This window comes from Motacilla alba, chromosome Z (assembly GCF_015832195.1).
Source record: "Motacilla alba alba isolate MOTALB_02 chromosome Z, Motacilla_alba_V1.0_pri, whole genome shotgun sequence".
NCBI lineage: Eukaryota > Metazoa > Chordata > Aves > Passeriformes > Motacillidae > Motacilla > Motacilla alba.
The window spans coordinates 8224836-8239308 of record NC_052046.1 but is presented as its reverse complement, the minus strand read 5'-3'; the positions used below and the strand labels follow the sequence as shown (position 1 = coordinate 8239308).

Below are 14473 nucleotides of genomic sequence, written 5' to 3'. Positions count from 1 at the left end.
AAGTGGGACTGGGGAAGGATCTAGAAAGATCTTAGATGTCTTTTCCAACCAAAATGATTTTATGATTCTATGAGATTGTGGACAGGAAGGGCTGCAGGACGCTAATCCGTAGGAAATTCATTAGTCTCACTGCTCCCAGGATAACAAGTCTAAAAAGGAAAAGAGCTGATACTTTTCCTGCCATTTCCACGCAGTCATGGGGACAGATGATCAATGCCTTTTAACTTCTGCTCTGATCCTACTTAGCACTTCACTTGCACAGCTGCAATCTGCAAAGCATTTTCTGGGATGCAGTTTGCATGAAAAAAAATTTCTGCAAAATAGGGTCTTAATTGGGTCTGTGCAGAGAGCTCCCTGCGACCCTCTGCAGTGCTGCTCTGGTCTCAGGCTCACCACAGGCATCCCAGGGCAGGACCAGGCTCTGAAGATGTACTTTGTTACCACCTGAGCAAACAGTTCAGATGATGAGCATGAAAGACACACATGGGTCAGGGGATGTAAAACAAAGGATAAAGAAAAACATTTTACCTTATAGATCTTGCCCTCTTCAGTACCAACGAGAAACAAATAGTCTATCTTTTTGTGAAAATCAAAGGATATCCCACTGCCTGTTAACAAAAAAAAGGTCTGTCACATAGAGAATTGGTTCAGCTGGCCAAAACATGCTTCCTGCCTATGGTAAACACACACTGCCTGTGTTTTCAGAAGTGATTTATTAGCCAGAAGCTCCCAAAATAAATCAAAGACATCCCTTCTGCTAAACTTTCCAAGCTGTGCATGTCCACAAGACCTGCAATTTGAACAGCCACCCCAGAGACATGTAAAAGGGTACTGAAAAAACCAAAAGTAACCAGAAACCACTTTAGCCTAGGAATCATTTTACTAAGAGTCAAAAATACCTGGTGCAAACATAAATATTGTGAGGATCTGGCCACTTACTATTGGGGAAGAAAAGATCTTTTCTCTTTGTTTAGTATCCACAAAAATTTAAGTGGTTTCCTATGCATAAAAGAGCTCAGTGAGAAAACAATCCATCATACCTCCCTGTGCTTTTTTTTCCCCCTTAATTCAGTATCCATTTAGCAGGCTCACTTCAGTAAAGCCAATAGCAAAGAATGTGATTTGGGAAGAAATCCTCTGCTAGGGACAGAAGGATCCTGTTAATGTCAAAAGCCCTGAATTGTGCAACATTGTGAACTATGTTTAAAACAGGTGTCAACCACAAACAGGATGTGACTCATTGAGATTTTGTGGCTTCTGCTCCTGAGGCAGATGCATCACCATCCAAGAAAGCCATTTCACATGTTGGTGAAAGAAGATTTCAGCAGGGTTCTTGAACAGGAGATGGGATGTCTGTTGAGTGCCAGAGATACTTGAGGCTGTCCCTACCAGCAGGGATACCCACAGCTACCATCAGATGAGAAAAAGGAACAAGCAGACAAGGCTCAGAAGCACACAGTTACAGAAACTTCTGCACAGGCAGTCGTCTCAAGCATTATGTCTTTAACATTAACAAAATGTAGTTCTCAAAGGAATTGTTAGGATAATTTCAACTCTCTAATACCATCTGCATTTTTAACATTCAAATAGATTGTTTAATATTCAAGACAAGTCTTTGAAAATCCATTTCCCAGTAACACTAACAAATAATCCCAGAGCCCTGAGAGTTCTGCAGTCTGCTGCTTTAGCTGGTTTCTTGCCACCTATTGTGGCACTGCAAAGCTTCCCACAGACTGTTCAGCAGTTACTAGCCTAGAAACACAGCAATCCTTAAAAGCAGAGCAAGGCCCTCCTCCAAACAGAGGTTCCATCTTCTCAGCCAAAAGCAGGTGTAGAAGGATGATAAGAGGATTCCTCAAGGACTTCTTGTGTTCAGGACCTCCAGAGCTGACTCATCCCATTCTGTCTCAAGCGCAGGATGATCAGGACGAGAAGATTCAGCCTAGAAGGACTGCACTGACTTCACTTTGTATGGAGGGAGCATAACATAGTAGCTCAGAATAGACACTGTGTTTTTACAGAGCCCAAACTCGATGAGACACATCCCAAAGCTGGCTGGGTAAACTGTGCACCCAGGAAAGGGCAGAGGTTGCTTTTCACCTTGATTTTGCCAGTCCAGATCAATGTCTGACAATAAGAATAAAACTGAGTTTTGACATAAACAGGTATATGCTTTATCCACACAGAGATAGCCCAGTAAAATGGACATTTTTTAAAATAATGTTTATCTTTTCATGTAAGTAAAGGCAATATGTAACCAGTAAAACTTGACTCAGTGGCCATTGCTCCAGACAGACTTTGCCCTACTGCAAGATGAAAGCAAGGAGGCGTAACCCTCCTTTAGCTCCTTTCCATCTCAACACCCTGCTCCAAATTTAATTTCCCAGAATGACTGATTAGAGGCTTTGTGTCAGTAATTAATCAGCATGGCAAGGACTTGGGCTCTTACCAAGTGTTTGCAGCTGCAGCCCCTCTGGCCTCTGCATCGTTGTTTCATCTGCTGACAGCTTGATGACATCCATGTGAACCAGCTCATTCTGCAGGCAGAGGAGATTCCACATGAATAGCATGCTTTGCAGCAACAATACAGAGACATTCAGTACTTTCAAATGGCAAATTTTATGGAGGAATTTAAAAAAGCTGCCCAGAAGTTGCTTAATGTTTCACTTTTGGCAGCTTGCTAACATGGTGCTTTCCACAAAGCCTTCAGGAAACTGATGCTTTGGTGCACTGGAACTGAGAGCCACTGGTACATTACCTTGACATGTGCACTTGACCTGGAAAATTTTGAGTTTCAAGGGTCAGTGTTTTTTACTGAAAGTTGGCACAATCAGCTTAAATCATAGTGTTTAGTTAAATCACCCTGTGTGGTTTAAGATGGATATTTTATATTCTCAGGGAGCTAACTAAAGCCCCACATTAATGAATAGCAACTTATCATCTTTCCAGTTCTGGCTTCTTAACATCTTGTTATCCCCAGAGCAGCCTCAGTTCAAAATATTCTCAATTTCATGGGCTCTGAGATGCCAGCAACACCTAGCAAGCAGTTTGCTCCAAGGGAAAACTGCTTCATGTTTCTCTCAGCAGAGTTCTAAAGAACTATCATGACACTGCTGTGCAAGGTAGTGAACATAGGGCCAAAAGGTTGTGTCCCAAAGAGTTTACAGTAGAAGTGGGACAAAAGACAGATGCAAATAGAGACAATGCAGGTAAATATAAAGAAACTACCAGAGGGAAAGTTACATTCTCAGACTAGCTTTGGGAGTTGGAATACCACTGTAGAATAGAGTTAGTTGTGATGTAAGAACACCCTGGGGCTCCAAAGGTCTCTGCCAACCCCAACCATTCTGTGATTCTCTGATTATGTGATAAAAAAAAAACCAAACAACTAATGATTAGTGAGCAGTATGGGCTGTGGACTGGATGGTATAATCTGCAAATACCCACTGAAACACTACTACTTAGCTCAGTGAATTAAGCTGTAGTTGAAGCTTCTCCTAGCCCAGAGCAGGACTCAGGTGGGAAAAGAATTCTACCTGGCAAGGTCAACCCAGGAATTTCCATGTTAGGGAATGTGGGAGAAGATCTTGTGGGCACCTGTTCAGTACTGCAGTTGAGAGAGGACAATGTTCCATAAGGCATTTCTATCGTACTCTGGGGGTACAAAGTTACTCTGTCACAGTGGGTATATCAACATGACCTGCTGACAAAACTCCAAAATGTTCTTCCGTCTCACTAATTCTCTCTGCTGCACATGCACTGGCCTATTGATGGCAGTGAATTTCTCTGAGAGCAGCAAGAAGCAGGACAGACTCCTGCAGAGTTCCACCTTAGCAGCTCTTACAGCACGTTGGTTACAAGTCTGATTCAGTGGGTAAAGGCAGGAGAGATGCTAAGAAAGAGGCCACATGTGCTGGTGTACATGTGCATGAACTGGAAAGAGCCGTGCCCTGAGGAATCAGGAGCAGAGCATGTTCCACCGCACATTCAAATAGGGGTGCTGGTGTGTTGTTGGGAGTGCAGACAGGACAAGCTAAGCAGGCACTTGCCTCTGCTCAGGCTCCCAGGTCTGCCTGCTCTCCAGGAAGCATGTGGCCTGATCTAGACATGAGTCTGGTTTGAAGAGCAGCTTTGGAGCTGCTTGCAGCAGGTCATGTTGATATACCCAGTGTGACAGACATGTGATCTCCGCATGCCCAGAGATGGGCTAGCACACTATCTCTGTGTTCTGGTAGAAGGGCAAACCTCAAGAGACCTTCATTCTAAGCACACACCTTTCTGCAGCTTCCCTCTGAAGATTTTTCCCAGTACCTTCACCTGGCAGAGGCCCCTGTGGACAATTTCTCCAGTCCCTATCCTTCACAAAGGACCCTGCTTGCACAGATTTCCCTGCCGTGCTGGTTTTATCTTGTACCCAGCTTCACAGCATAAAAAACACTTCTGCTCCTGGGGCTCTTTGTCACCAGAACCATTCACATATACCTCTGAGTAAACAGCCTGCTGACAATTTGGCCTTCCAGGAATACCAAGCAATAATATGTTGCTTCTGCCTAATAATTGCAGAGCACTTTGCAAGCATTAGTGAATCAGGCCTTACAGCTGCTCTTTTCCCCTTATTTCTTATTAGCCTTAAGTGATGAAGCAGGCCCAGAGCTGTTCAGTAATTTAGCTGTAGGTCACACAGGAGGGGGTGAACTACGACTACTAACCAAACATGGGATTGCTGAGCATCAGCCTGAGAAGCAGTGCCCTGCTGCATCCCAAACAATTCTTTGAAATGGCTGAGACATTTCTCCTTTTTGATAGGTAATGTGTACACCCAAGGTGGGGGCATAGAATCCTCCAGCAGCAAAGTCCTGCATCCTTCCTTGATGTTTTACACCTCTAAGAGGACCCAAAGTCAAGTCAAGACAGTCTAACTACACAGAACTCATGTGCTTTTTCATGAAATTTGTCCAAAGTGATTGTGCCCATTTCTAACAGAGAAAACCACTATGGTCAAGGCAGATCAACTGTCCCTGGCTAACATTTGACAACTCTTCTATCTACATCTTGAGTGTGGTTTGCCAAATATTCAGCTGGAAGAAAGAATGAAATTATTCACTTTGTGCTCTCAGCTTTGGAAGTGTCAAACAGCTAACAGCATTTGAAGAAGCTTTATTTCTGGATAGCCCTCTCAAAAAGATTAACGAAGCACTCTTTCATTTATTCCCTGTTTGCACCAAGGTTTTGTAGAATAGAAAACGTCTGGAGTGTCTTCAGTTTTACTCTAAATGAAACCCAGGAAAAGCTCTTGTGAAACTGGAATTCAAGCAGATTGTCCATTTCTCCTTGCTGGATAAAAAACTGACAGATTATTAAAAAACATTTCATCCTGTTTCTTGTTTTCCCTGTTGAGTATCTGTCCCCTAAAAAAATGTTCAAAGCAGACAACACCTAAAACATCACTGTTTTCCACCCCTGCCTAGTAAGTAAGTACTAGTTCTGGCGATTTCAGAGGTAATTTCATCTAAAAAAACCCCAAAACCTTAAAATTGTCTTTTCACATGGGTAAGACAAAGTTCATTATAGTAATGCAAGGAATGAGTAGAAATGACAGTGGGCTAAGTGGATGCAGATCTTAGAAGTCATGCTAAGGATACTTAGAAAGAAATATCTATGTGCTCAAGGGACAGCAAAACCACAGATTATTATGTGGAAACAGTTATGCACTGGTGCAAAAGACCCTCTGCTGGGTGAGCTGCTATAAGAGTCCATCTGCAAACACTTAGGTTGTCCCAGTTGTGGCATTTCTCTGAAGTAAGAGACTTCAGCCAGTGTTTCCTGCCTCCTAAGGGGACCATGCTGAGCACACTGAGTTACTGGGGCTCAGTTGGTAAGTGTACCCTGCCAAATCACCTCATCTGGATGTGTCTGGCTGGAGGCATGTATGGCCCACTTCAACCCAAACCTTTTGGGCATTCCTCTTCAGGGGATAACACAGGATCTGAGTGCTGAGACACTCTTAGTCTGTCCCTGTCTAGGGAGCTCTTTTGGGAGAAGGATTTGGGATACATTTGCAGAAGGGATTTTTCATTCTGAAGCTGCATGTATGAACCTGGCAAAGTCTATAAAAAAATAACTTCAAAATCTGTGCCATCTGCCCGTGCTTACAGTGTTCATTAGGAGATGCTCCTGTTCCTGTACTGGACATGAGGCTAAGATTTACATATAATGCTAGAAATTAATCCCTGCCATGGCAGCAAGGCCTAAAAATTTCAGAACTGGCAAGCCTTGGTATAACAGATTGAAAAATGAGCATCCTAGGATGTAAAGAAATTTCTTCTTTTGTTGGGGAATAATGGGACAGCTGCTTCAAACTCATATTTAGGGCAATGCAATTATTTTTTAGCAGGAGATTTGAAATCTTTACTTGTAAAATGAAATAGCCAACAGAAAACCCCACACATTGGGATTCAGAGACATGAATCTAAGGGTCATTTTGGGACATTCATTCTAGGTTTCTATCAACATATTTCAACATACTCCAAAATGAAATGTGAACAAAGGCAGGGCGTGCAAACTAGTTTTAAAAACTTGTATTGGATGTGTATTGGAGTAGCCAATGTCATGGCAGGGAGAAGCCCTCTGTCTGACAGCATGCTGCCATCCCACTGCAAATGCAAACTTTGTACTACTCACTCTGTCCCACATGGGGAGAAATTTAAATTGACCCTCTCCCAATTCAAATTGCAATCTGTAGGGGAGCATTTTGGGGATGAGAATCTGGAAGCTGTGAAAAAATGCAGATTATTCTGTTCTGTGTCTAGTTGACCCTTCTGGGACAAATAAAGTGTGAGAACAAGGACCAGGCTTGAATCCCTACTGCTGCCAAGCAGGAAAATGATCTCTCATTTTCAGGCCCATGGGGTGCTACAGGTGCAGGCACAATGAAGGTTAGGTCCTGACAATGAATAGACTGACTCTGCTTCATTTCAGAGTTTAATGTGGAGCCCCAGATCCAGCTGTGATTGCACCAGCTGCTACTGCTAACATTTCTTTTCAAGCTCATTAGAAATAAAAATAATACTAATGAATCACTGAACTTTTGAGGCAATTGGTTATAATTTGACTGGAAAAAGAAATTGCCACCTACTGTTTACCTTAACTAAAGTCCAGGAAACAATCCGCCCATCCGAGGAGACAGAGAAGAAGTTGGAATTGCTGTCCATGTCATCCTTCTGCCACTTGACCTAAAAACAAGAAGAAACAAGAAGAAAGTCAGCAAAAGGCATTCAGCATTAGCAGGACAGAGTCCCACAGCTTCAGCAAAGTCTTCTGAAATCCTTCCTAAAGAGCAGCTGGTTTGCCCTCTGGAGGCTTGCTGGTGTGATCACTTATCTCCACCAGCAGTTTTAGAACTGTCCTGAGCACTCTGGTCAGTGACTTTACTGCAGGATGCTCCAGCACAGGAGTAAAGCCCCTCACCTGGAAGCTCGGCACCCACCCATGGCCACTGGAGCACTGCCATCAAGGACAAGGCATCTGAGCTATGCACCAGACCTCTACACTGCGGCACAGCACCACCCCAGAGACCTCTAAGACATCTCCAAACACCACCAGTGGTGCCACACAAAGGTCCCCAAGCATTAGCCCTGACTTTCACATTAGACTAATTACATTACTCCATTGCATTACTGCCGTGCCATATGGCTACCCTAAAGCCAGACAACCTCAAACTAGCTTTCTGCCCCTATGTGGCGTGCAAGACCTTGCAAGCAACATGTGACAAGGGTCCTTGGGGCACTTCTGTTTCAGGGAGATGGAAACTTCTCCATTAAATCTGAAATCCTCCCTACACCTTCAGAGCATCTGTCTGCCTGGTAAGGAGATTTGCCTTTCGATTGTGACAGCTCAGCAGGAGAGATTAGAACGCAGATAAATGGCTTACAGTTTAGAAGAGACATTTCAGTTAGACCAAAAGCATTAAGAACACTCGATTTTCAGATCTGGGAATTCAATCAGACTGAAGGGAAAAGAATGACTTGTCACTGGGTCTGTCAGCACACTCTCCTGTTGGCATCTGTCAGATCAGGATGGGGACAAGCACTTTAGAAGGTTCTGAGAAGCTTTTCAAAGGTATATCTGTTCCTGTCCAAGCAGTGGAGCAGATAAAGTTCCCTAAACATCATCCCATAAACATGATAAATGAGTTTGATCGCCCCAGAACTTACCAAATACTCTATCCATGACCACTTATGTAACTCATACCTAGTCCAGAAAACAAACAGCCTTCTCAATACTTTAATTACACAGATTGGGTATTCCTGTGACAGGTCCTTGTGAAAAACTGTTAATTCTCTTTTGTAAAATTGTTTATACTGTGAAGTTCCGTGGAGCATGAAAATTAAGCAAGAGACTCAGCAGAGAGTAGTTAACCCTTCACTGAACGTTTTCTTCCTTTTCTGAGGAAGGAAAAATAGAATGTAAAAGGATATCCATCTGAGAATACATCAAAATGTCAGTTTCTTGCCTATAAGACACAACTGAAGAGCTTAGAGTGGTCTATACCTTTGAGTATCCGTGCACAGGTGAAATTGTAAGTCTCTGTGTGAAACTACTTCTGTTATATGGCATTAAAGGAATAGCATAATTCAATATGACACAGAATAAAATGATTAATGATCAAAAAGCAGGTTCAACAGGACAGTGATTGCCAAGGCTGACCCATTGTGGACAAAATGTGCTGGGTATATCTTTTCCAAGAACATCTCCCTGTGATCATGAGCTACTGCTGACAGTGATAGTCACCAGCAGCTGCTTCAGATGAAGGAGGTGGTGTAGTGAGAAGTTTTAATTCAAGGTGAGAAATGCAGAGCTCAGGGACACTGGTTACAAAGACATGTCCAATCTGCCTCATGCTGGGCACAGAAAAAAGGTCATATTTTGAATCAAAAGATTTTTTAAATGTCACTCTAAAATGGTCTGACAGTAAGATGTTTTTATGTGTATGTCCAACACAGTTCTCCTCTAACTCATATTCTTTCTGTCCAGCTTGCTGTCCCAAATATTTGGGAAAAACTTTTCAGACCATCAGACCACTGGTAAATACATGGATGAAGGTTCAGCAGCTGTAGTCTATCCCCACCATTCTGAGCAGACACAACTTCTGAGTCCTGATGTCTACACTAACATGGAAGAACCTAGTCCAGAGGTGACCAAACAGCATGAGAGCCATGATGAGCTCACGGGGGATTTTCCCAAGCTAATCCTTTCAGCATTCCCAAAGCAAAGAGTTTTTACCCTAGGGCTTGCCTACTCCAAATAACCTCTCTCTGATGGAGATCTATTCAAGTTTTCTTCTATTAGTTAGGTGTCACAGCTCTTAATCCATTATGTGGATAGGTGCGATCACCAGCCCCAAAAATCAAGTAGGCTGAATTGCTTGGGGTACTCTTGTTCCTTTATTCAAAGCAGTCAACAGTACTTGAGTTAGGTAGTTTTTGTAGGCAGCTTGAAAAACAGCCTCTCAGGGACACCAGGCTTTGCCCTCAGATGACTATTAGCTGCTCTCGGTGATGGTAGCTTGAATTTCAGAAAACAGAAATTGGCACTTAATACTTTCAATTTTCCTTCAACACCTCTGACACCTTAATCGTGTTTGTGATCCTTTTCCTCCTGATCTCTGAATCCCACAAATGCTTATTAGAGTAATTAGCCCTCATGATACTGCAATCAAATCGGGCATCTGCTCAGAACTGGCCTTTTCTCTGCTCCCAGAGGCTTGTCAACATGGCACAACCTTCCATCATTAGCAGTATCCGTGCTGTGAGGGGTGGAGCATTTGAGGAGAAAACCAAGCAACTGTCTGCACAGTGGCATGAAGTTAATTTTTCTCCTCAAGCATGTGATAATCAGCCAAGGATTTTGGCTGTGTGAAACTATTTAGAGCAAAAGTTCAACTATGAGACAATCAGAGTAAAGAAGCACATGAGAAAGAAAAGTGTGTGTAAACAGCAGAGAGGAGACAAGCAAGCAAAAAGCAGCAAGCGTTTTCTGTCCCTGATCATGATAAGAACTGTAACAAAAACAAGCAATTTTTTCAGTGATCTTTAACCTGACTATTGCAGTGCAAAATTAGCGTGTGAAACTCATTGCTGTAAGAACAGCCTACCACTTTTTCTTTTGATTTCTTGAAGCTCATTTATTTATAAAGAAGTTGAGACAATTCAAAACCTTATTTAATACACAGAAATATAAATATTAAGACCTCATGTTCATTACTATGTACAGCAGGTTAGCAGGGTGATAATCCATTCATTTCTAGCAAGAGAATACTATCATTTTATCTGTGGCAGCTGGTAATGGCTCCTGTCCAGCAGGAGATTAGACCATTTATCCAATCTGATTTGAAAACGCCCATGTTTCTGATGTCATTCATATGAAATAAATAATGCTTGATCCGTTTTCATGGGACACAGGCTATAAGTCACTGGCACTGACACACTACAATTGGTCAAAATCACCCTGGCCTGGAGTCTGGAGTACGGTGCAGGCATCAACGACTGCAAAGACAAATCTGGCTAGCCCTTGGCTTGCCAAAACTCAGGCATGGGGTGCCACATGCAACACATGCACATTAACTGATGAGCAATTCCTTCCCTTTCTTTCCCTATAATTATCCTTCAAGGAGGCCTTTGTCAGCATTGCACTACCACAGCCCTGCTGACACCTGCCCTAAGGGAAATAAGGCAGATTTTTTGTCATTCAGGGCCTGAAAAAAACTAATAAAATCTGCCCCAGCTAGAGAAGAGGAAAGACAAGGGCATTACCAATCCACTCCACCCCCTGGTTTACCTTTACATGAACTGGCCAAGGAAGACACTCAAATTACTTAGGCATGCAAACATCTCCTTAGGCTGCTGAGGAAAGTTCACGCTATTTTGACCTGGGGACAAACTCATTCCAGTGCCAGCCTGGCTACCAGTAGACTCTTAGGCAAAGCCACCATGGCAATGCAGGGTTTGGAGGGACTCAGAAAGCATATCTATTCTCTTCTGAGGCAAAATCAGACACTCCCCTGCCACTGGTGACAATTCACATAGGTTGCTCTCACAAGTCTCCAACAACAGGTACTCAACAACCTCCCTGTAGATACATCTGTGCTTAATTGCCCTTATACAGAAGATTCCCTTTACCAAGAGTCAAGCCAATTACTCCTTACCATCTCCCCAGTGGATGCAAAGAACAACAATTTATTCCCCTTTCTGTAACAGTCTTCAAAAGGGCAAGAAAAGTTTGTGCCACTGTTCCCTTCCCTTTTTCCCTCTCTCCATCTCAAATCGACTGCCTCAACTGCTGCTTCCAGGTCCTGTCTTCAGGATCCAAGCTTTCACCACTCTTGTTCTTCCTCTTCAGCCTGGCTCTGCAGCTGCAAACATATGGCATAGGACTACTCTGAGTTACAACCTCCTCTCTCTTACATTCTTGCTAATTAATTAGGATGACACATATCTTTGTGCAACAGTATTCCACTGCTGATCACTGGTGGTGATCTGCTACGCTTCCCCTTGGGCACCCTGCTGCCTAACCAGCCATTTCCTACTTTGTATCTGTGCATTTAATTTCCCCTCTCTAAATGCAGTATTTGCTCTTGTCTTTATAGAATTTCATCACATTGATTTTGGGGCTTTCCTCCAATTTATCAAGATAATTTGGAACATAATCGTGTCCTGCAAAGTACCTTGTCCTCCCAGGGGGGCTTTCCTATTCTGTAATTTGAGTTGTTAATGAAAGTATTGATCAAAAAAAGACCAGAAGTGACAGCTGGAGAGTCTCACTTGTAGCACTTTCAGAGTCTGACACTGAGCTCAGTATAACTGCCCTTTAAGCATACTGCCTGAGCCACCTGAGCAGCCTCTTTATGGCAAATTTACCTAATTCATATTTCTCTGCTTTGGTTATATGTATGTCACTGTGTAAGCCTGGATCAAAAGCTTTAGTCAAGTCAAGATGGATTGAGATGATAACCTTGGTTGCCTCTTCCTTATTCATGAGGCCCATCTCTCTGGAAAAAAAGGAAAAGAAATTGTACTGGCTTGATAATCTATTCTGGACAAATCCATGTCTGCTTCTCTGAATCACCTTATTAGCCAGACATTTAACAGTGGTGTTGCCATTTATTCAAGGGCTTTTCCAGTCTTTGAAATTGGTCTGACTGGCCAGTAATTCCCTGGATCCAATCCTATCATTTTCCTCCAGACATTTTTCCACTCCTTCTGGCCCTTTGAGCACTTTCCTCCTTTCCCGGGCCATGCTGATGCTACAGGCCAGCGTGCAGCCTGATGCACTGCTGTGCTATAACCCACACTTTTCCACCCCCTATGGCTGGCTTTGGATGCCTCTAGCTGGGTGAATTGTCCAGACACATTTTCTGGGCTCTAGTACTGTATGCAACTTCCCCTCCTGCATTTAAGGACAGGCTCTTTGAAGAAAGAACCTGCAGATACCTTTTAGCCAGATATTGGCTCTACAGCATCACTGAAAAGTGTGTGGGGACTGATGACAGTAGACTATCATATTTCAATCTGCCCATGTCACAGGTACATAAATGAGTGTGAGTCCATAGGTGACAATGGAGTGGTGCTTCCTCTCATCCATGCTGCAGAGCACACGCCAACCCTGCCTCTGAGTCAAGGTATTCACTCAGCTCACATGCTGTAAGTGGGCTTGCACATAAACTCCAGGCTCTGCCTAAAACATGGGACAGATGTAGCCCAAAAACTCTCTGAAATGCATATAATGGCATGAAATTGGTCTGGTTATTTATTTAAGTGCTCCAGGGAATGTTTAATCTGATCTTGCTGATGAGCAAGAATTTATCTAAATACTCTTTAATATGGTCTTTCCTTATTCTGACCTGTGCTTTTATCCTCTCATTACATTAAGCAGACAGTTTCAGACACTCCCTGTAAGATTGAACAATACAGCATCAAATATTTCATTCTTTTTCATAACACTCAGTAGAAGCTGAAAGCTTGCTTTAGTAATAAATCTGTATCTTCATTCCTTTAACTACTTAGATGCTTCCCAAATATTTTCCCTTTCCCTTTTATGACCCAGGCTAACTTAACGCATTCACTTCTTTTTTATTAATTCATGTTTGTGCTTTTCCCTAATACTCAGCTTTAGATATGTCTTTGTTTCTGTGCCTCAAGCGTTTCTTTGTAAGTCTCTGTTGAGTTGTAGATGCAGCTGTACAGGCTCCTCTCAGAGTCTGCCATTCTGCCCAGCCCAGCAGCTCAGGGATTTCACTCATCTGCCTCCTTAGCTGAAGGGAGACACAGACTTGCAGAAGTCCACGTGTGCACCACAGAAGCACAAGTGCTTCCCAGCCCTGCTGTACTCTTCCAACCACCTTCTTTTGCCCATACTTTGGTCACATAACATAGGCAGTGGGATTAGGACCCTTCTCCTTATATTCACACAGGCTAAAGACTTTTACTCCAGGCTTCCCACTGGCAAACATCTGCTCCTTGAGCAAGGGAACCAGCCTCAGTTTTCTCTTGCTGTGCCTGACCTGGCAGCCAAGCACAAACCCGCTGTCCAAACCACATTTCCTGTGTCAGAATGCACAACTCTGGGCCAAAGCAAAGTGCCAGAAGAGCTCTGGGGCTCTCTCGAGGTGGACAAGCTGAACATGTGCTGTGATTTAGCAAGAGCACAAACTCTCATAGACACAGTTTGGCTGCATCTATTGCACGATGGCCCAGCTCACCAGCTGGCAGATGAAAACCTTATGGATTCATGGAGAGAGAGTAAGACAGACCAAACTCCAACCAGGAATACCCATCTAAACCCAGGCACACTAGTCCAGTGGGCACCTTTGATCTGTGTAGTGGACACTTTCTCCATTTTGCAGCTAGCCTGCCTTTTAGTCTGCCTCCACATCATGCTGAGGGCTCATGCTGAAGTGCAGATCTACAATAAGTTGCTCCACAGGTCACATCTACTGAAGCCAGTTTGATTTGCCCTGTGCTCTAATGCAAATATTCTCCTGGACTACCTTACAGCAGTTTCTGATTTGAACTAAGCAGCAGTTCTATTTCTTCATGCTGTCACCCTCAAATGTGACACCCAAAAGTGTTTCTTGTTGGTTCCTGACAGCAACTTTCAGCCAAACAGCATCCAGAAACATCAAGTCATTACCAGCAGAGAAGAAATCTTTCACTTTCTTTTCCTGTCAAGGACAAATCACAATTTTTTTGTTCATTCTCCTCTCTAGATCACTTATCTGTGCTGTTTGCCAAGGGATCTGCTGGTGTGAAAGTCTGCTTCTACACTCAGCTTATCCAGAGTCCACTGACTTTTTGTTTTGCTTGAGCAAATAGTTTGTCCCTCCTTGTTGTTGAGACAAAGCAGTGCATCTACAACAAAGTTCCCAAATGTCCTCCATCAAGGACATTGCCAGCTATTCTGCATTTGCTGCTTATCA

At 43.2% G+C, this 14473-nt stretch overlaps 1 protein-coding gene across 1 annotated transcript in view; it reads right to left on the bottom strand.

Moving 5' to 3' along the window:
• DNAI1 (dynein axonemal intermediate chain 1) overlaps window positions 1-14473 on the bottom strand; it is a 139819-nt gene that overhangs the window by 48239 nt on the left and 77107 nt on the right. Inside the window, exons 14-16 of the mRNA XM_038124618.1 lie at window positions 7143-7232; window positions 2450-2537; window positions 529-608 (exon numbers count right to left, since the gene is read on the bottom strand). Of these exons, the coding sequence (XP_037980546.1) occupies window positions 529-608; window positions 2450-2537; window positions 7143-7232 (258 nt within the window). The remainder of the gene's footprint in view (window positions 1-528; window positions 609-2449; window positions 2538-7142; window positions 7233-14473) is intronic.